Source organism: Symphodus melops (genome assembly GCF_947650265.1).
Source record: "Symphodus melops genome assembly, chromosome: 12".
In the NCBI taxonomy this organism is placed as follows: Eukaryota; Metazoa; Chordata; class Actinopteri; order Labriformes; family Labridae; genus Symphodus; species Symphodus melops.
The window spans coordinates 4346773-4370111 of record NC_136702.1 but is presented as its reverse complement, the minus strand read 5'-3'; the positions used below and the strand labels follow the sequence as shown (position 1 = coordinate 4370111).

The window sequence follows — 23339 nt, the reverse complement described above, 5'->3', positions numbered from 1 at the left end:
TGGTCCGGGTTTCTGGTCTACTGTGCTTCCTATTATGTTAAATATTATACCTATGCAAACTGCAAAGACTACAGTCATTTACATTCTGTAAAGCTTTAGAGGAATAATCGGTGCTCTAAAACCAAACAACAATTTAAACTTGGTGGAAAAGTTACCAGATGGACATTAGACGCCGGACAGGACATCAATTTGTAAAGTCTAACAGAGTGAGAGTGACTTTGACTTCTCCGTCATCAACAGCTGCTGGCCCCTGGGTAAGGTCAGAGTTATTTTGTGTGGATGCATGTGTGTATGTCAGATTGACCTCTGAAAAGGATAATCTGACCCTGCATTAAGTCAGATCATCACTGCAGCTTTTTTTTACTGAGTGCCAAATTCAGCCCAGTTATAATTGAGGTATTGTTAGCTTCACTCAAACATCTGTTTTCCACACTGATAAGCTGAATTTGATGAATACTATTGACCTTGGTGATCAGTTGCCTTTTTCTTGACTACCAACATGGAGGACATTGGTTGTTTTTGTGTGTAACCATATCAGCCATGTACAAAGCTTGTTATCACTTCAATGAAACAGCCTTTAAGTATTCCCATTATTTCTCCTTTTTCAATAGTCACACCGAGTTAAGTACTTCCAGCGCCCCCTTCTGGTACAGTAATGGTTGGATCCATGCATATTGCTTGACGACTTTGACTGAAACCATTTTAGAGTGTTTGTTACGATTCAGATCCAGTTTTTTAAAGTCAAACTGCTGGTCAACAGTGTCAGAAAGTATGATAAGATGTAGAGGAGTTAAAGTGGAGCAGACAGCAGTAGGTCATTAAACTAGGGCATGGCACTGCTCCAAAACCTCTCTGACATTTCTCAAAGATGTGGATCAATTTGTTTTCATCGATTTTTTCGCAATACTTTATTTGCTGTTAGTTAATTAATGATGTCTACAATCACAAAGATCTACTCTGATATCATCCCTGTGTGAATCATCTCAAAATAACAAAGTGAAGTTTGTTGTCATATTTTCGTGATTACAAGAACTTCAATTAGAATTTTTCAGTTTCTGCCAAGTTTCTGCCAGCTGAGCGCTGAAAAGACAAGATCACGTATGTAAATGTGATTAAATAAAGAAATTAGGTGGTTACTAAATCAGCCTAAACAAGCACATCGTCACACGCCAAAAATCAAACTCACAAAATTGAATGCCCACGCACACGCACACACACACGCGCGCGCTGAATGTGTGATGATGATGTCAGGGGTGCCAGGAAACCAAAAGACAACCTCACATTGCACACACACACACAAGGGTTCTCAGGTGTGTAGAGCAGCTGTAATTACACACTGAGTGTCCGTATCATTGTACAAGATACAGTAACACTGATTAAAGTTAAGTCCCTCTCTTTTCTCGACACACACACACTGACACACAACACTCATCCTAAGGGTATGTGCTGCTCTCTCTCTCTCTCTCTCTCTCACTCTCTCTCTTTCTCTCTCTCTCTCTGTCCATTACGTGATGCTTGCTCGACCATGAAAAGCTCTTTGGCCTGAACTCAGCTCCTCTAGGCCAGGCTGTGTGTGTGTGTGTGTGTGTGTGTGTGTGTGTGTGTGTGTGTGTGTGTGTGTGTGTGTGTGTGTGTGTGTGTGTGTGTGTGTGTGTGTGTGTGTGTGTGTGTGTGCGTGTGCGTCTCTGTGTGTGACAGTGACCTGGCTGTCTGAGCAGCCTATCAGCAGTCAGGTCAAATGACATCACAGCCAGTATAAACAGTGGTGCTGCAGGGGGACAGCCATTATGATGTTTGAGCTGCTCAATCAAAGGTAGTAATGTAACATTTGTAGAATCATTTATTTCCTTTTTGTTTACGTGTTTCTCGAAACACAACAGTTAGATTGTAGATAATCAAGGTAATTGAAAAGGCGTCTTCTGCATTACTTACTTTCAACAGAACTAATGTAGCCATCATAACAATAGAGTACATATTATGTGCACCAAGTAGTAACTGTATTTAGTGTAACACTAGGTTACATTTACTGATGTATTATTTTTTAACATCATTTTACTTACCTACAACATGCCTTTGGATGATTAAATCTATTACAATGCACCATCTTTTATAAGCCTTGGTGTTTATTGTTATTGAAACATACAGCCCTCAGTGGTAGAATATACTATATTACAGTATTTCCCTCTGAATGTAGAGTTCTTCTGCCCACACTCTTTGTGTAGGTGCAACAAGCTTAACACAGCTCAGGAAAAGGTAGCTGAGGAGTGGCATTAAAATACTGGCAGCAATTTTGAGACAGTGAAAATAGTCGGCGATTGGATAAAACACACACACACACAAATCGATGAAATGTTTTTCCTGCTGTATCAAAATACTCCCAAGGTAGAGATCCACATGAAAAACCTAGAGTAAGGTAGTGTTGTAGTTCATTCATAAAACATGTAGAGTTCATACGGCCTGCTCCGACCTCCACCTCAGCGGCAAGGAAGTGTGGACAACAGGAACTTGAGGAATACAAAGAAGAAGACCTTCCTGCATATTATCCCACATGCTCTTTTGTAAAGCATCTAGAGATAACACTCCTTGTCAAATGCAAATAATGATTGATTGACGATATGAGTGTTGTATGTTAGCCCAACATTTATTTTGAATGTTTTGTTGGTAACATTTTAACGTCCAGCGAGTAAAATAGTCACCTTGGTCAGAAGATAAGTGATGGCAAAAAAAAAAATAATTAAGAAATAATGCAGAAAAAAAAACAAACTGTGATGAAACACTACTCACTAGTGAATCATCAAAGAAGGAAAGATTAAGTATGAATCTTTATTGGTTACAGATTTGAATAAACAGTGGATGACACAATACTAGCTGCTTTGAGATTCGGCCACTGTGGTTACCAATAGCAACAGAATAAACCACAGCTGGTGTTACAAAATAAATACTTTATTAAATGAACATTACAGTTAACATATTTAGATATTCTCCACCACTGACAAACATGCCAAACACAAAGATAACGGAAATACTAAAACAAATTTAGAGACATGCTCAGAGTAAGAAAACGATTACATAACAATCAGAATTAAAAATTCCTCTGTATGAATAATTGAGAGAACAATTTTTACGGTCATAATTAATATTACTCCTACTGAACACAGCAGTAATTGGATTGCTTTCCCCCACAGTGACCACTAGGAGGTAGCACATGCACTCATACACACACTTGTGCTTTCCCAGTCTCTCTCACACACACACTCAGTCACTAATGAAAGAAGTGAATTCCCATGATTCACATGCTCAGTGCAAATTAAGAGATTAACTCACATGAGACTAATAACATTAACAATATTAAAGCTTGTCTTCTCTTGTGATTCTCTGCGTGGGAAGAGCTGAATCTGGGTTGGCCTACTGCAGAGATAGCAAAGACATGTTGTGAGAGTGTAATACATTTTACTGAAATAAGAATAAAAAAGTATTTCAGGAAGTTCCCTTGGGTAAAATGTAAAGTTTTCTCTCTAATGGGAACTTTGGGTTCCAGGATTGGGTTTTTCTTCTGAACTGAGGAAATGTCAAAAAAATGTCTTGTCATGTGGTCTGCAAGAGAGTGTGTGTAGAAGCTAGCTCTAATTAGCCCTCCTAGGCTAATAAAGGTCAGTGTGTTGTCCTGCTGATACCCCATTAATAATGAGCTGAGAAATAGACAGTTATTAATAGGTACATATTGCAGCAGTGTGTGTGTGTGTGTGTGATGGAGCGATGGAGCAGGTGTTGATGTGTGGTCCTGCATTGATGTATTCCGCAGTTTATGAATAGACCCTGCTGACATATTCATACACTCAAAGTGCCGTACAGTGGAGACAATAGGCTCAGAGGAGGTCATGGGGATGGGGCATATGACCAGATTTGAACCTGTGATGCTACATCTATGATCCAGACTGGTGAATACGTGTACACGATTGTAATACCAGCGTAGAGGGCTGGTAAGAGCAGTGGAGAATTAAACTAAAGAGCATATCTATGTAGGTGCCATGTGGCTTCAACAACATGTAAAACAATGGCTGCAGACACATCAGGAGACCTGTACGGATTAGTTGAATAATGGATGAGAAACAAAAGATAGGGATAGAGAACAAGAAAGACACGCACTGGTGAAGGACGCTCAAAAATAATGGAAGTTGTTGTTAGAGGACTGATACTGAGTCATGTGGAATCTTGTCAAACTAAAAATGGACTAAAAGGAAAAGTCAGTGTCTCCTAAACTTCTAGGATATGCAGAACCAGTCATAGGATTGGTACATGGGTTACTGGAATGACAGAAGAAGAACGGCGGGAAACTCGAAAGATTGGGGAAGTTGGTTAGCAGAAGTGGTCACAATCTGGGAGGACAAGTTAACGTGTTGTAAAGTCATTGGGATGACTAATAAATCGTATTATAGGGCCGGAAAGGACGAGTCAAGGTAAAGTTCTTTGACCTTGACTTGTTGAATTCTAGGAGAACAGGTCAAGGTCAAATATTAAATTGATAAGATGAGCAACGTCTAGCAAAGGTATGGAAAGGACTAATCAGGATCTAAAACAATGGTAATTCCAGTTAATGGAAAATGGAAAAGATGCAAAAGGGTCGGTACATACGAGGGACTGGGGACGGAGAGTCTGCAGAAGGTTGAGTGGACAACTGGTCGGACTCGTGGAACCAGTAGAGGACTGATAGGTAGTGTCAAAGTCGAGTCGATATCTAGAAGGACTGTTCAGCGCTTTGAGCCTTTAAAAGTGCTATATAAATGTAAAGTATTATTATTATTGTATTATTATTATTAGGATGTAGGGATAGTTGGTGTAAAATGTTAAACCTAGAAGATTGTAAAGGGCTGGTTGTATTGGTTGAGGACTTCTGGACAAACAGGAGGGACTGATAAAGGATGACTTTCTGATCATTTTTATGATTTTAGAATTTCACTTTCTTCCTTGGGCTTATTGAAGGATTTCTTCTTTTAATTAAATATTTCCTTTTTTACTTCACCTAAAAGTCGTGCTGCTAAATTATTTGTCATCTTCCAAGTTTCATTTCTTGGCCACATTTATTATGCATGTCGGTCTTTAAAATGGTGCAATTAGGCGCTTGTGTCTTTCTCTCCTCCTCCGCTCTGTCCTCCAATCTCCTCTCCTGTCCTCCCCTCCCCTCCTCTTTCTCTTCCGTGAACCGCGATGCCATGAACTGGCTGAGAACGAGTGAGCAACACACAGAGATAGAGACACAGTGAAAGAGGGATTTCCTTTGAGACAGAGTGGCTGTCATCACCGCTCACAGTGACTATCATCACCTCAGTGATTCAAATGCACTGTACGCTCTGTCTCTTTTCTCGCTGTGTCGGTCGCCCTCCTCTATCCACACACACACACACACGTGTCCCTCTGCACTCACACAGACAGTCAGTCAGGTGGCGATTTTCTGCTGTTTGTTTTGGGTTTTCCCTTCGTTGGTTTTTGTTATCGGGGGAGCAGATGACAGAAGGGAGAGGGAGGAGGAGGAGGTGAGACAGCTGTTTCCCTGTCGATGATGTGGAGTAGTTTCCTCAGTCGAGGTAGGAAATCCTTCTCCTTTTCATGCGTGAGCTTCATGTTTAGCTGCTTTGCATGTAACATTTTTTTCCCCGTGTCTGGGTGACTGATTGTTTGTATTTATACACACTATGTCTGCAGGAATGTGTTCGTGTGCTATGTGTGTGTGTTGCGTTCTGGGGTGTTAAATGACACAAAAAGTCTTGACCTAGACTTGAACCGTGACCTGTGGTTCTGGTCCTCCCGGCCCCCCCACAGTTTACAGTCTAAAATTGGTGGTTAATGTCATCAAAACAGTAAATCAGAACATTTGTGTTGTTCTGTTTGCATAAACTAGGATATCTCAATATGAGGTGTTTCAGTTGAGCTTTAATTGTTATTATTTTAGAGGCTGATGAAAGCTGAAGGAGAAAAGGATGCTATAACAAAATCAAATTAGGAAAACAGTATATTTACATTTAGATCATTTATAACATTTGTTATTCCAGACATACTTCAAAGTATTGTCTGACATTTAGTATTTAATTAAGTGTATTATTTAAAATATATTTTAACAGGGGCACAGTGGGCGAACTGGGTTCAAATCCGACCTGTGGCTTCTTTCACGCATGTCATCTCTCTCTCTCTCCCTTTTCCACTGTCCTCTCTCTTTAATATATAATTATAATTATAATAAATATTTAATAAAGACACAAAAGACACAAAAAGCCATAAAATAAATCTTTAAAAAAATACTGTTACATTATTCTCTAATAAAGTTTTGCTTTAAAGTATACTGTAAAGTGCATATCTGCATTTACATCATTGAAATAATAAGTGTGCTTTAAACATGAATCCTTCTTCTTAGTATGACAGAGCAGTTTGTAAACATTACAACCATAATACAGTGTACAACATGCCTTAGTTTTTAACATCATCCTCATTGATTTCAGGATTTTATATAATATATATAATAAATATAATTTATATATTAAATTGGGAAAAATAATATTGCAATGAATTGATGCATCGATCATTTAACCCAGCCCTCCTTTACCCAGCCTTCATACTTTTTTTTATGGCAGACCCACTCAGGTTGTTAATGTGTAAATGCTCATTAACAGGCAGAAACTGGAGACGCTCTTTCTGCAGATGGTGATAATTTCGCTCTCTTCAGATCTCTGCTCCAAACAGTAACACACTGTGCAGCCTCTCTCGCTTTAATGTGATGATCTTTTTATGTGCGCTTGGTATGGAAATCTGACTGCTTCTGTTCACACCGAGGACGGACGATTTCCAGGAATCGCATTAGAAAAAGGAACATTATAGGTCCTTCAACGCAGAAGTTGTGGATGTTTCTAGATTAAACGGAATTTCTGATTCGTGCCGTCTATGTGTGACGTCTTCCTGTCTGTCTGAATGACTGTGAGTCTGACATTCCTCTGATTATAGATAGCGTGACTGCTGTGATTACCCACACACTGCTGCTCATCACTAGGGCACAGTGTGTGTGTGTGTGTGTGTGTGTGTGTGTGTTGGTACCTCGTTCTCTGCACACACACAATGGTTTCCCTGTGCGGTGTTTGTCTGGTTTTCATTCTGCAGGTTAAACTAAAGATTGATCCAAAGACAAACAAAACTTAAACTCTTGGTTTTGTCTGTTAACAGTTTTACAAAAGTCACAAAATATCTGACAATTTTTTAAAGAACCAAACAACACGATCTTCGTGTTTTTCTCTCTTGGTGAGACCTTTGATGATCGATGATAATTGCAGTTTGTTTGTTTTTGTCTTAAGGGCTCGATCGAAGCCTGAAGCTGTTACATGATGCATCATTGTCCATGTTTGAAAAATGTGTAGTTTACCCAGAATTCAAGGCAACATTGTGAAGCTATAAGAGCTTTTTATAAGCTGTCTGACTAAAAGTGGCCCCAGGTTGTGTGCTTTCTTGGGTTTTGTTCGTTGGGTTGTTCAGTGTAGTTGGACTCATTTCGTGTGGACTCATTTAAAAGACAAAAATGAGACCTGAAATCTGTGTTGGTTTAGCTCAGTCGGGAGAGCAGGTGCCTCGTGTTAAAAGGCAAAGTCCTGGACGCAGTGCTACCTGAGACTTAGTTTGCTAAACACGTCTGTCCAAAGAAGTTCCGGAAAAAGTTTAGTTGGAAGATTTGCATGATTATCCTGGTCACGCTTGACACAGGAGGAACTTCTTAGGCTTCAACAAACTTCTTAATGGTAACCACCCAATAGAAACATTTTCGTCTCCAGTACAGACGAGGCTGAACAAAAAAGCATCAAATTATCAGCTTGTTGTTGCTCCGTGTAACTCGTTTTAACGATTATAATTTTGTTCTAATTAGACAACTGTTGCAGTTGGTTAGGCAGTTTTCTCTTTGTTAGTTTCCACTATTGTCTGACTGAGTCCCAGACTGGAGCTCTCCTGTCTGTTTTCATATTCCTGATTGGTCTGATGTGTGTGTTTAAGAGTGTGTGTGTGTGTGTGTGCGCATGAGTGCATGTGTGAGCATGTGCGTTATTTTGGATGTAGAAGACTTTGAACGTGACCTACTTAGATACACACACACACACACATGCTTGTTATGCAAATGTGTGTGTTCCTCTGCATAATAATAATGCAGTGTGATGTCTAATGCTACCGTCAGCAAAACCACATTCACTTCATGTGGCGCTACGGTTCTCCCTCTCTGTGGATAAAGAACGTTTAAGATGCAGATGAAGGTGGTAAGACAGTTCCTCCTCCCAGCAGGATCACTGGTGTATTTATATCCCCGTGTTTCTTCCAGGCTTCATCTCGAGCCGCAGTGATTACAGCCGCAGCGTTTTATGCAGCGGGGAAGCCAGGGAGGGATTTTGTCATTGTACAGTAAAGATATCCAAAGGCTACTCATTAGAATAAACTTCAGAAGATGAGAAGTTCAAGATGACGAACGATGACATCAAGAATGTAAATAGTGTTATTAACTTAGCTTAGCTTAGCATAAAGACGAGAAGCAGAAGGAAACAGCTAGTCTGACTCTTCCCAAAGTAGAGAACCATCGAACACCCCGAAGGTTTCTCATTCATGTGCAGTGAACTATTTGTTTACCCACTGAACTCCATGAATTACCGGAAGTAAACAAGCCTCCATTACTGCGATGGTGTCTCCAAACAAAATCTACTTTCTACTCTACTTAGCCTACAGATGTGTTTGTTCACCACCTTATTTGCCTCTATGAAGGTTTATTCTCTGATGGGCCCACTGCCCAACAGAAATGTAGTTTTACTTATGTAAATTATGTAATCTGAATTTCAAGATGAGTAGTGGAGAAAGGGTAGGTTTAAATAAGCTTATGCTTCATTCTACTTCTTTTTAGGCATGTTGGGTCATTTTTGGTTTGACTATTCTTGTTGATTTGTTGTTTGTTTGTCTACTTTATTTTGCTACTTGCACATGTTTGAAATAAATTTGAGAATCAGAAGTGATGGATAACCTGAAGAAACTGTCGAGTTATCAGTCCATGCAACTACTCTGCGATGATTAAATGAAGTTGTTCATTGAATTCACCTGAATTTCCCTCGGGATCAATAAAGTATCTATCTATCTATCTATCTATTGATTAAACTTAGGATCTAGTAGAATATCATCATATCACACTTCAACACAAACATGTGGTGAAGCTCTCTAATACATCAAATCTAACCAATGTTAGGATCGCCTCAGTAAGGTTCCTTCATTCCTGTTTGATGTTTTTAATCCACCTGTCTTTGCTGCTGTGATGTCACGGGAACAAAAGCTCCCTCGACCTGAAGTCAAGAGATATTAGAACTCCTCCTGCTGACCTGTTGCAGTGTAGGCCTCCTCAATATTAAAGATGGGACATGAGGCAAGCGTTAAAATCACAATACTCATCAAATACATTTTTGTCTAACCCGGTTTCTAACGTGAAGGCTTTTAATTATCATACTGGTTTACCGTTTTTTGCTTAAATGTTGTTTTTTTTTCAAATCGTTGTTTGAAGCTATAAAAAAAGGTCATGATCGATAGCTCTGTGAGTGAATGCATCTCCTGCGTTCATCGCTTTAGGAGAGTAGGTAGGAAGGGCAAGAAGTGAATGTAACAAACACAATGCACATGATCCCTCCAGTTTGTGGTGATATCAAAGTGATATCACCACAAGTATGGTGTGGTGATAGGCAGATGACATCGGGACCTCTGCTATGTATTTATGCCATTTGACTTTCCGATCAAAGGCCGACACAGCGACTGATGAGCATGCAGGACTCTAATCGATCCACAATGGCATTAACTCGATCTGTTTTTACGACTGTGTGAAATTCCACTTCATACGATTTCTGCCGATTTTAGTCGGATTCACAAAATATATAGAATTTTTCTAACTGCATATAAACATGCTGGCTGTGGATAAGGGCAACACACTTTGCTCTGTGTAACAGGAGACAGTGTGAACCTACAACAACTGCTGTCTGATCTGGTCACACAGTCACGCGCACACACACACACACACACACACACACAAAGCAGCGACTGCAGCAGCGTAATTTAAGCTTTAATCCTCCAATATTTTCTGTAAGTGTGTGTGTGGTCGTCTTTCTCTCTTTCAGTGTGTATGTCTCTCTCTCTTTTACTCTCTCTCTCTCTCTCTCTCTCTCTCTCTCTCTCTTTCTTGTCCCAAGGGATTGGGTTTCCTCTCTCTGCAGGAAATGGCAGCAGGGGATTAAGAAGTAACACACACACACACACACACACACACACACACAAACACAGGAGCACACACCTGACGCTCAGGGTTTGGGGGTTCAGATAGCGATGACACATGCCACTCTTGCTCCAGTCACCTGATACACTCTCTCTCTTCCACAAACACACACACACACACACACACAGAAAGAGGCACATTGAATGTTGGGTGTGTTTGGCTTTTCCTTTTTGGAAAAGAAAGGAGCAGTCACACATGCAGATTGAGTCGAGTAGACGACAGCGTAGAGTTCAGCAGAATAAAAACTGACAAGAGAAGGAGGAAAAAGTCAATCTGGATTGTAATAAAGACTAAGACATCTGAGTCAGGTAGGACTCTTTTTTTCTTCTTCTTCTTCATCATCGTCATCCTCCTCCTTGTCCTTGTCCTACATCACTTCCTGCTGTGTGTGTGTGAAACGTTGTTGGTTTCACTTTAACTCCATGCGTTTGAATCACTTCACAGTCTGATTAACAGCGCCAGATGTTTCTCCCTCTGCTGTGGTTGTAAGTGAAGATGTAGTGAAGCTGTAGTAAGTCTGCATGATGAGATGCTGACAGATTATGTTCAATTAGACCTTCTTAATTACAGCTTTCCACCAAATCTCTACAAATATGTTTTTTGAAATGTTCAAAGGGAAATGAAACATCAATATTCAATTCAAAAGAGTCTTCAGAAAGCACAGATTAATGCTTCAGAAAACCCATGAAAGCGTGGAGTGTTATACTTGAGATCAAGTCTATCCTGTGTAAATGTCTCATTGAGTCATGACTGTCTACAATGAGTGAGAAGCTCGAGTCCCCAAACTGTTTGTTTTGGTTTCATGCTGGTGCTTGAGGGTGACATCTACTGGATCAAAAAGTGTGTGTGTGTGTGTGTGTGTGTGTGTGTGGGTGTGTGTGTGTGTGTGTGTGTGTGTGTTTCTAACATATCCACAGCTCTGGAGGAAAAAGGTGTACTGCAGCCTCATTGTGCATGTTTTGGGGCTCCCTTTTAAAAAAAAAAAAAAAAAAAAGCGCTCCAGGAGCGTTTCACTTGTATTCAGAATTGCTTTGGCAGCTTCAGCAATCAATCTTTGTAGTTTATTTATCATTAAATGGAAAGAAAAGGATTGTTGATAAGTAGTTATTTTCTATCAGAATTAAGATCTTTTATTTATTCGTTTGCTATGAATTGACAAAACATCGTGTGTGGCCTGCGAACCCCCTGTCATTTCTTTGTGGCCCTCTTGCTGTTGAAGTTGAACGGCCGTGACATAAAGGTTAGAACACAAGACATGCTCCATGTTTTCTTAAACAGATGACTCACCATCAGTTGTTGTGTTTGTCTTGCTGTAAGCAGATGTTGACGCCGTGGTGGCAATAGTTCAGTGATTTAACGAGTACAGCACCTCCTGTAGCTGACTCTTCAAAGATTTTAAATGTAGAAATACACTTGTAATAAAAGTTTTTTTTTTTTTTTAATGTTGCCAATACTTTTGGCATCAGTATATGAATTAGCAGACTTGTTAAGTTCCAGATCACCATTAGTAAGAAGACCATTAGCTAACATGTCAATAAATTCACAAACTACATCACGGGGATGTTTTTGTGGCAATGAGTCCTGTTACATAACTGCCTGTGAACTTCTCTTTTGTGCATCAGTTAATTCTCTGACAAATAGGGTTAGATAAAACTGGATGCTTCAACGGAGCTAATAAGCTACAATATCTTCCACTATTTTGGTCTTTACGGCTCGTTGTTCCTTCAAAGGTCAACTGTCAGCGCAGCTCGCTGAGAAAAAAGTTAACCAAAGTTGATTTGGGTGCAAAAACAAGTTTACAGCTGCAGCCTATCTGTCTGTGTAACAACAGAGGAGCCATGTTGATCGACTGACTTCATGCACTCTGAAGGATGTCAAAGGATCTCTGTCATTCAGAAATACTCCAGTATGACTGAGATAGTTTGATATACTGTATGTTTCAGCATATGTAGAGTGTTATGGAGAGAGTAATTGAGCCTCTCTCTCTCACACACACACACACACACACACACACAAACACACACACACACACACTGACACATAAGCAGTGTGTAGTTCAGTGGAAACATGAGCTGTAATTGGCCGGCCGGTTGCTATGCGCTAGTTTTATTTTAATTACACCTAGCTGTCACTGTGTATTTGTGAATTTATTCTTACTAAGATGTTTTTTTTAATTAGATTTCATCATAAGATCCTAGAGATAAAATGCTTTTATGTTTTCCTTTATTTTTTTCCCCAGCTAACTGTGTCCCTTTATAGGTGGCTCAGTGTGCTGGCTAATGTACACAACACATTTATAGCTTGTTTCAGATTTGTTGACAAGTGAGGAGGAGTAGCGTACAGGTAGTTTTTACAATTTGTGACTTGATAATTGAAGTTCTCTCTCTAAAAAACACAAACCATGTGCCGAGATATCAATTTTTTAATATCTGGAGGGTATCTTAAAAAATTGCTTCATCAGTGCACTCATCTTCGCCCTCAACATCCTCATCATGTGCGAAACACAGATGCTCAGTCAGATGCAAGTTCCTGCAAATGAAAAATTAATCAGCTCCATTTGGATTTATATGCTAGATCGGGTGAGTGATTAAATATAAGCCTTGCTCTTAAATTGCCAGTTGTGGTTTGTAACAGATGACACAGAGCTCTGCAGGTCAGATCGGTTACAGGAGGTTCAGTCTGCAGCTGACGGTTCAGCAGAGCGCTGTGTGAGATTTTCCTTCTTACGTCTTTATCATATGAGCTTCCAAGTAGAACCGACCATGTGTGTGTGTCAATGTGTGTGTGTGAGAGGTGCGAATGCCTGAGATAACCCTGACTGCAGAGCCAGGATCGTAAATCTCGCTTCTACAGATCAAACTTGACTGACCAGCAGGAAACTGGAGGCTAAGAATTAGCTCGGGTTTAGTATAAGGTTTGAATAGATAATTTATAGACAGTCTAATCTCCACAGCTGCTGATGTCAGCAAACACTGCAGAAGGAAACTTTGATCATATGGAAGTGTGAAATAGTTCTGTTTTATTAATGACCTATCTGCATTGGATGTCTTTTTTGCTGCAAGGGGTCTGTCCTCCAAAACAATGTCGATGATGTCAAGAAGTACGATGAGGTCACAGGAGTATTTGTTGATTTAAACACCAACAACATTACTGATGAAAATGTGATGAATTAGGTCGAGATTATTACACATTACACTATTACACATAAGGTGATGTATTGAAGTGTGATTTACCTAACTGTTATTTGTATCATTGACACACAAAAAAACACAAGTTTTATTGACTTATAGAAAGGCTGTGTGTGTGCTGTGTAGTGCTGTTTGAAATTAAGAGTAAGAACTATTTTATCCTGTAAAGTGGACTTAATGTAGCTCAGACTGCATTATGAAAAGTAGTGTACAATCATTGGTCACTAACCAACCAATATATACCATCAAACGTTATATTAGAAAAGAGGCTCTTAGTCACATTAAAATGATTAAACTTAAAAGAAACAGAAACGTTCATATTTGGTGGCATTTTACCCACATTTAGAAGCTTTTTTGTTAAGAAAGGATTTTCCATGGAGTAACAAGACCATTGTCTGATTCAAGATTCAATATTTTTATCTGTCACATACTCATACAGATGTGCAGTAAAATGTAAAGACTGTTCCACAAGGACATGCAATAACAATGAACACTCAAATTATTAATAGACATATATACAGTAAAAAAATAAGAAAAAGAATGATATGAATGTACAAAGTCCGGCACTCATACTGTAGATGTTATAAGGTTTCATTATTTTATTAAAAGTTCAGTTTTGTATTTAATATTTAGTTATTTTGGGAAAAACCAATTTGAATATTAGTTCTTGTGTAAAACATGAAGACCAGCAGGTGGACTTTTTTATATTTATTTACCACACTTCATTTGAACAATGTAATCACAGTTTTTTTTTCTAATATCAAATAATATGTACATGAAAATCCTCTGTCTTTTTATTATTGCAATCTATACGGAAAGAAAATATATTGCAATATCAGTTTTTTTTTAATATAGTGCAGCCCTAATTCAGCTCCAATCAGTGTCTGACTGGCCTAAACGTACTGTTCAAATGAAAACATCTGCTTATATGCTTAATTTCCTGCACAGTTACATATTAACTGGTTAATTCCAGATTAAATATCAGACCAGTTTGACTGATCAGCCCAGCACATTCAGTCCCAAGATTTGCAGATACATCGTTATTTATAGAAACTTTAGGCTGAGTCTGTAAGTTTATTTACAGGTGGCTCGTGGTTTCTCAGATCTTCTGAACAATCATCAACTGCTTGAAATAAAACTGTCTAGCTTGTTACTTAGTTATTGGCAGGTTTTCATTCTGGCTTACAGTCCATTTCCATTTAAATGCAGTAGCAGATGTGTTTCAGTATTTATAGCACCTTCTTAGAACAGCAACTAACTGTAAGACAGACAGGGTTATAGTGCGTGTGTGTGCATGTGTCTTGTAACCTGATATTAGAGGACAGAAGGACAGGATTAAGATGACCCTGTCACCACACTATTCGTCACACAGACACATACTTAAAGATTCTCCAATTCATAGCGATCATACAGGAAACCATGTCCAACGACAGTTTCCAATATGTGGCACACTCACAACCTAAACCAACCAGGTACTGTAAGGAATACCAGCATGCAGACTCGAAATCACTGAATGTTTGAGGGTCGTGTTGGCTGTCACTGAAACACTGACATTGAAAAGGAGGTCAGACAGTTGTGAGATTCGTAAAGGCCAAAGGAATCCTGGAGACGTTTAAGGGATCTTTTAGGTGGCTTAAAACCTCCTTAGATATGATTATAGGGTTCCTTACAGAAGTGTCATTGGTCTTTGAGTTACTTTGAAAGATCCTTGAAGAGAAAGAAAGGATTTGCTTGTTCTGTAATGTAGTAATTGAAAGAGGTACCTACACGAAAATGTGATCAGGGACTGACTAGTTGACTTATGAGATGAGGAAACTTGTGACTTGCTTTTGCAAAACTTTAACAAAGTTAGCGCAGGGAATTTCAGGAATGTCTATAGGTCCAAGAAATGCTTTGTGCAGTCCTCCATCCGATTCTAAAAAAGGTTGATGACTGTAAAACAATGGGTGCTTAAAGATGTTTGTCTAAGATGTTGTTCCAGAGTATCTAAAGGGACCTTCATTGTTGAAGTAATTTTGTTTTCCTCAGGTGATCTCAGCCATTCGCTGGTTGATGTAATCTGGTTGTCTGTAATAGGGTTTTGGTTGGTTGGTTCTAATGGGCCTTAAATTTGATCAATTCATTCAACCTTTAGTTAATTCTTTAGTTTGGTTTGTACATTGCTGAAAGAGGCTGTAAGAGCGTCATTGTTCAACCAAAGTGCTCAGCCAATGATGTCAGAAACTCTCTCCCCTTCCATCTTTACAACGTGACAATTGGAAGCCCAAGGTCAAGGTGTAGTTTTGATGGAGTTTAGTGATGAAGCTCCAATAGTTCTCTTAGATGTTTCAGACATTGTGTACTGGTTTCATCAGTCCCTGATCGGGTCCAATCAGTTCTTGTGTGGCCTGTGTGATTCCTGACAAGATTCTTTATACTTTTAGTTGTCTTTCAGGTTGTTGCTTCCTTTCCTGTTTCCAAAATGCAATACTTAATCATATGGACAAAATAATGTGGTCAATAAAATTGTGATTTGTGGTGTACTGAGGTCAGTCGATAGTCACCTTTTATCTTCTAAGTCAGAATGAAAGTGAGTTTAGTTAAGAAAACTTGACTGTATAATTAAATTGTTTTTGAAACCATAAATACTTTGTCTTTGCATTTTCTTACTAATAATAGCCTGAAAGTGTTCAGATCAAGTTTACTAATATTACATTTTCCACTGTAAAGATGTGATGAATTATTGAAGGCAAAGCTTGAGTATAGGCACCTAAAATGTGCAGACACGTTACACCGTCTTTAAAAATAGATGCTAATCTGTATTTACTATTGTACATCGCCAGGCTAATAGCATCTGATCCAGACAGTGATTTGGGCTGTTGTGTGTCTGTCTACATGTGTTGGATTACAGCACTGTGTTGTGTCATGCTGTTAGTGATAAATACAGATACTGACTCACAGCTCTGTTATACGAGGATAAACTCAGCTCGAACCAGCATGGCAACCCTCCAATCTAGAGCTATCTCAGTATCAGTTTGAAAGCGTACAGATAGCCGGCGAATCCTGGCCCGGCTTGGCCTTGTCTGGCATGGACACAAATGAGTATGCTCAATCCAGTTTGTACAGATCAACATGTAAAACTTTCTTAGAAATCCTAATCTGCAAGGGATCGAGCTGGCTTAGACAATGGATTATATGGCATTAAGGAGGTGTTAGATATTGGTCATAAGGCTTTTAGAGTGACCGAAGATGGGTTCAAAGTAATTTAGAGAGGGTTTAAAAGGCTTATATGGTACTTTAAAATTGGTTTTATAATATTACATTACACTTCTGGCCTTTTGAATGATCTTTAAATTTGATCAGAATGAGTTTTTAAGCATTTAGATTAAGTAACACTGAGTTATAGGGTATCTAAGGTAACTCTGAATAGTTTCCAAGGAATTTACAATTGTGGAGGATCAGTAATACAATATTAGTAGAAGAGGCAATTGTGTATATGGTTGTCATTCCATTGGTAAACACCAGTATAATGAGCTTTGTTGATGAGGTTTTGTTGAGATTGTGAACAAAATTACAGAAAATCAAGCGGCCTGTTTTTTAATTAACTTTGTGGAAAGGGGCAGCACGAGCCAATGAAGAACCAATCAAATCTTAAACTCATGAATTGGACTCAAAAACCCAAATGAATCATCATTATTGTGAAAGTTTACCATATGGTGATCGATGTTTTATGTTTGCATGTGATAAAAGATTGGCCTTGTGGGAAGTCTGCCCTCGTAGTTTATAATGGATTGCATTGGGTTGTATTTTTTGAACGATCTGGATAACAACAGAAACAAAATCTATTAGAATGAGTAATAGAGGTTATAATGGTTTTTTTGGGGGTTTTTTAAACTCTAATAATAGACTTACAGTGACTTTAAGAGTTCATAGCTGACTGTTAAACTAATCATTTAGGTTTAGAAAGGGTATAAATGAAACATGAGCCTGAAGATTTAACATTAGAAAACCTGGACTGTTCAGTCTTAAGTCGAAAATATTAAACCACACAAGCCAGTTTATACAGCTCAGTATATAAAGCAATTGAAGAAACTCTGGTAAAGACTGAACTTGCTGTAGGGTATGTTATGATGGATTAATGTTTATTAAGAATAGAGGAGAGTTCATTCAGATTGGGCTATGGTGCTGCTAGGATGGGTTAAATGAAGGATGTCGTGGCCTGGGTTAGAGTTAATTTACAAATGGGTATGAAGGGTCTTGGGTTTTTCAAACATGCAGAATTGGATGAAATGAATAATAAAGCATCTCATATTGGTAAGGCTGGTTTGGTATTTAAAATAGAACTAAGTGGATCTTAACTAAATAAGGTTGGACAGATGGACTAAACCAAGAAGACTAAATGTTCTTCCCCTCTTCTTCCTCCTCCTCTGTCAGAGCTGATTCAGTTGCTCTCAGTGTTTTTCACCCACACTCTGTTGTTACGAAAGAATTCACTACAGGGCTTCTGCAAGCTGTGACTATAGAGGTGCAGCGAAAGAACAATAACACTTATTCTCCAGCAGGTCCGCTCTTTTGTCTTTGTGTATACCCTATATGTAACACCTTCTCATGCGTAACTAGGAACAAACACAGCTGCAAGGAGGTTTAAATTTGGATTTGACTTTTCAAGGCGTCACGACTTTTCCTCACATGGCCCGCACACAGAAGGATGGCACGAAAAATAATGTGTTGATTTGACTCATTGTGGCTTTTACATGTGGTATAGTTCAGGTTGTGATTTAATATTAATTTTGAACAATGTAGACGTGTGTTTTTCTTTTCATAGTTTTACAGGCATTATTGCTTTGGTTACATTGTGTCACACTCATTTACACGCACACGCATTTAGGTAAATCGATAAGCAAATATCTGCCTCTTCAAATTGAGATGAAGAAGAACTGAGATGAACAAAACAACCCTCATCGGCCCTTTGGCAACTATACACATGGACTCATTATGGGAGCTGCTTATGAACCTCGTTCTCTCTCTTTTCTCTCTTGATTATTACTTTTTTCTGCTTCTAGCAGCTGGGACTCCATATGTTCTTCAATTTGTTACTGTTAAGTACAGATCGCTCCGTTCTGGTCTCAAGCCCAAATACATCCATCCATTTATATTTGCACACAAGAGAATTTGTGTATTGGTTCATCAAAGGCTTTCATCAGAAGTGTATGCATTATTGAGCAATACATGTTGGCTGAGGGTCATGCTAATAGGTTAGCTTATGATACATTTACAGACTTGTTAACATTAACACCAACCTTTTCTTTGAACTCAACATTGACATAATATGAGAAGTTATGATGCGGGTTCCATTAAAGAGAAATAAGAGAGCAGAGTGGTGCTGTCTGTAGACAGGTTATATTTAAACACAAGTTTTGCCCTGAGCAAAGTGTGTGTTTTTTTTTTATACCAACTGAAGGTTCCAGCTTATTTCTCAATAACAACAAAATGAGAAAATCAGGCATCTGAAGCTTTCCTGAATAAAGGCTGGATGTTTTCTATGAAAACATCTTTTCAGAAAGGGGATATTGTGCTTTTCCATGTTCGTAAGACATGTTGTTAAAATGTGAGGTATTGGTTTTAAATCTAAGCCACGCTTCAAATCAGGAGCTAAACATGGAGTTACGCCCTTGTCTCTTCAGCTCAGTCTGCATGTTGCTCTGAATACAAGGTTTTTCTATCCTGGGGATCTTGTGACCTCACAAGGTCACGGCGCTCCTTACATGGTCATATGTCCCAGGTACAGCAGAATGAGGACACGACCACTTTGCCAGGGTTTTTCAGAGCTTACCAATCAGAAGAAAGTGGTTGTGTAGATACACGAGCTGAACTGAGGTTTACTAGGTTTCACATAGTAAAAACATTATGCTTGACCAGCACAATATAAGCACATTAACAAACTATGCCACTATGTTTAAAAAAGCTGCTGCCTTTGTTTGTCCAGGTATTAATCTTGTGCTGAGCCATTTAAAAAGGACACCACTTTCATTGTCTGATAAAGATACTGAAGCGCGCCTCAATCATTAACAATGTATGTAGTTATTGGAAATCAATCACTCTAACTCTCTGTCCCTCTGTCTCCAGGAAGTGGGTGTGGTGCAGTGGGAGGAGCGTTGCCGGGGCTAATAGGTGCCACTGGTCCTTCAGTGATGATCAAACCGTTCCTGTCCTTTCCTGTTGAGACTTCATCACCAGTTGGACTTTTCCCAAACTTCAACACGGTATGATTTTATATGTGTGTGTATGTGTGTGTGAGGGACAGAGTGAGGGGCAGTTATAGTGACATGATGTCGTAGCTGCGGGCAGTGCAGACTGACTGCGATAAAGAGGCTTGTCACTTCGTCAGCATCACTCTGTCATCTCTGTTCAGTCAGTCCTCAGCAGTCTGGTGACCTCTGATCTCTGTGTGTGTCCTGCAGATGGACCCGGTGCAGAAGGCCGTCATCAACCATACCTTTGGTGTCACGTTGGTACCTAAGAAAAAACAGGTCATCTCATGTAACGTCTGCCAGCTGAGGTTCAACTCTGATGTAAGAGCCGTTGTTTTGGTTTTTCTGTTTGTTAGCGTGTTGAACCTTTGTTCTCATCCTTTTGTACTTACTTTGTACTCTTCCATGATTAGCTTCCTATCATGTGGTCTATCTGCAGCATAGTCTTTCTACATCATCTCCTCTGTCCTTGCTGAGAATAGGATCAGTTTAATCGCTGTGCTGCTAGAAAATATACAAATAGCTAAGCGAATGTCTCCTTTCAACATTTTTTTGTTTACACCTGCTTCATGAATAACATTTAACTCAGAGGGCTCAGAAATGTTGTCAACGAAAGTTGATGAACAACAGCTGTACATTCCCCATGATTCTAATCTTTGTGCTAAGCTAGGCTAAACACCTACAGTATATTTTGTAGTTAAAGACCTATGTGGTAATTAGCAATAAAACTTCTTTTCTAGATTTCAAGACTTTTCATGGGGCTAAATGTGCGAAGTTACACCTGCTTAGCTAGGCGACATACAACCAGAGATGAAAGAGATTATCCATCTAAAATGACTTTATAGACAGAGAATACAGTGTTTTTAGTCTTCTAGGTTGGCCCTCTCCTTTTATATTTTCCTAAATGACTTGCTAGCTAATAGATAGAATAGATGTGTGCTGTGTGCTGCTTTTAATACCTGTATTCTAGCTTTGCATCCAGCTGATCTTATTGGAAAGTCAGGTCCATGGTTCAGGGTCTGGTAAAAAAAGGCACGACAGAATTTTATTTTGCACGCTTTTATTGGCAGGGTTGCCTGGTAATTTCACTGCTTTTTTTGCTCGGATCAGATAAATTTTATTTCTGCAAGTATGATCCTAAAAATGACGAGAATGTGGAGTGCATTTTCTTTGGTTGCACTTTTGCTATGCTATGTTTTTTTGAATAGGTCAGTCATTTCTGACCAACCTCATACAGTGTTTTTGTAATGAGGTGTAGCTCCTACCACTCCACAGCATTGTGAACTCATCTCATTCATATATTGACTGCCAAGAGGAAACAAAGTTCCTTGTTAGTGGCTTGCCAATCAAACATGACTAATGTATGAGCATTTGAAATTATTCATGAGAGAAGATAAAAACAGGAATCACTGCTTAAGAGACGAGGCAAGACGATGAGAGGAGTAAAGCATTCACTTCGAAAGTGAATAAATGCTGAGTCACAGAGCTACCAGACAGTCACATGAGGACAATGCTGACCTGAAGGCTTGTAACAGTGCACTTATACACTGTCACTCTGGGCTGATACGCTGTGTGCTGACACCTACCATGAGTGTAGAGTCGGTCAGTTAAACCTGGCTAAAAACCTGACTCAAGAATGTGTTGCACTTTTTCTGAAAAACTGTTATTTATCATTATTGAACCACGTTAAATGGTCATAAACAAAAAGTTTTTAAAAAAAAGGCAAAGGGATCCTGTCTTCTCTAGAGTGTTATTTTCCAAGTTAAAGGCAAGAAAAGCTTGAAAATAAACATCTCAAGGGGCGCTGGTGGCGCAGTGGCCCGGAGGTTAGTGCACATGCCAAGGTTTGAATCCCCCTTTGGTTCTTTTCCTGCATGTCATTCCCCACTCCCCACTATCTCTCCAATAAAGGCACAAACAAGCCCAAAAATAAATACTACAAAATAAAATAAACATCTCAAGTAAAGAAAGTCCTACTAACACATTAGACTTAAATAATATACAAATATTTGAAAAGTACATATTAAAGTATTGATTGGCTATTTAATGAAAAATGGGCAAAATCTAAAATATTTGTTTTGAATCGGCCTGGGACAGTAGAGAGACACTCCAGACACTTTTCCAGCAGCTTCTGACTTCTGACTGGCTTTTAAACAAACTAAATAATCTCGACTAAGCAATTGGATGGTACGAGGTAAAAAGCCTTGGTTTATCATCTTTTTGAAATGTGGTTAAAAAGGAGAATTGGAAAATGTCTGTTTTTTCTAATAAAACGTTTTTTTCTTGAAATACAATGAAGTTAATGAGATGTTTGAGGTCGCTGTTGTCAAGATTTTGGTGGTAACAGATAACATCCAAGTATCACCAAACGTGAGCACATTTAGAAGGAGACAGAGGAGTATTCATTAATGGTGACTGTTTCTGGGTTAATGCAACATTTACACTGGCAAGGACTTTTCTTCTAAATAAAATCAACAGCAGCAAACATAACAGAAACAAATAAAGAGTCGAGAAACTCCAAACATGAATGACATCACAGCCCAGCTCATTTGCTCTCTGTGAATTTCCCAGACTTTTATCTCCTGTGTTTACGAATTTGGCTCCCCCTGACTTTACACAGACATTTTACAAGAGGGCTGTCATGATAAGAAGTCTGCACTAAGTCGAGGTGAGCAGATTCAGCCGTTGATACGCGCCAGGAAAATGTTGGGAATATTTCTCGAGTGCAGTGCATGGGTGAAAGGGGTTTCTGTTACCTCCTTTTTAAAGGTCAAGTGTCTCGACACAACGATAAAAAAAACAACAACTGATCTGTCTGTTTTTTCTTCAGTCTCAAGCAGAAGCCCATTACAGAGGGAGTCGTCACGCCAAGAAGCTCAAGTCTCAGGAGAATAAAGTCAAAGCCAAGCTGTCACTTAACGGAGAGACCAATGGGAGCAGCACAAGTCCTTCTGGCCCCACCCTTCCTGTATCTGCTAACAGCAGCACCAATCAGAACACAGGTTGATTTTATCTGCTAATAAAATTCATCTCATTATACTTTAACTTTAATCTGTTCTTTATTTACAGGTGAGTTTGGTCTAATGCCTCCTCTCTCTTTTTCTCCTCTTCCTCTTTCTTCCAGAGCTCTTACCCAGACTCATGGAGTCCACCTCTCCTATTAAACCCTTCCTCCTCCTCTCCTCCTCCCCGCTCTCCTCCTCCTCCCCCTCCTCTAGCAGAGCGGGCAGCGAGCCTCCTCCCTCCAGTCCTCCCTCTGCTCTCCCTGCCCCTGGCCTCTCATGCTCTTTTTCCTCCTCCTCTTCCTCTTCTTCTTCTCCCTCTTCTTCAAAAGCCTCCCCACCTCCCCCTCTTTCAGCTCCTGTCGTCTCTTCCGCGCTCCCAACTCCGTCCGCCCCTGCTTCTCAGACCGCCTCCCAGGATGCACCTCTCTCTGTGGAGTCGGAGGAGGAGAAGGCAAAGAAGCTGCTGTATTGCTCGCTGTGTAAAGTTGCTGTCAACTCTCTGTCGCAGCTGGAGGCTCATAATGCAGGTAAGGATGAACAATAGGATGTATGAAGACTCATAATTCTATACAATTTGGTGAGGTATGTACATTTTTTAAAA

General features: G+C 39.4%; 1 protein-coding gene across 2 annotated transcripts in view; it reads left to right on the top strand.

Annotated features, from left to right (window-relative positions):
• The window catches only part of znf385b (zinc finger protein 385B), a 48433-nt gene that overhangs the window by 20192 nt on the left and 4902 nt on the right, over positions 1 to 23339 (top strand). For both annotated transcript variants that reach the window (XM_079356837.1, XM_079356836.1), the window contains exons 5-8: positions 19609 to 19745; positions 19944 to 20054; positions 22564 to 22735; positions 22858 to 23265. In XM_079356837.1, the coding sequence (XP_079212963.1) occupies positions 19609 to 19745; positions 19944 to 20054; positions 22564 to 22735; positions 22858 to 23265 (828 nt within the window). The remainder of the gene's footprint in view (positions 1 to 19608; positions 19746 to 19943; positions 20055 to 22563; positions 22736 to 22857; positions 23266 to 23339) is intronic.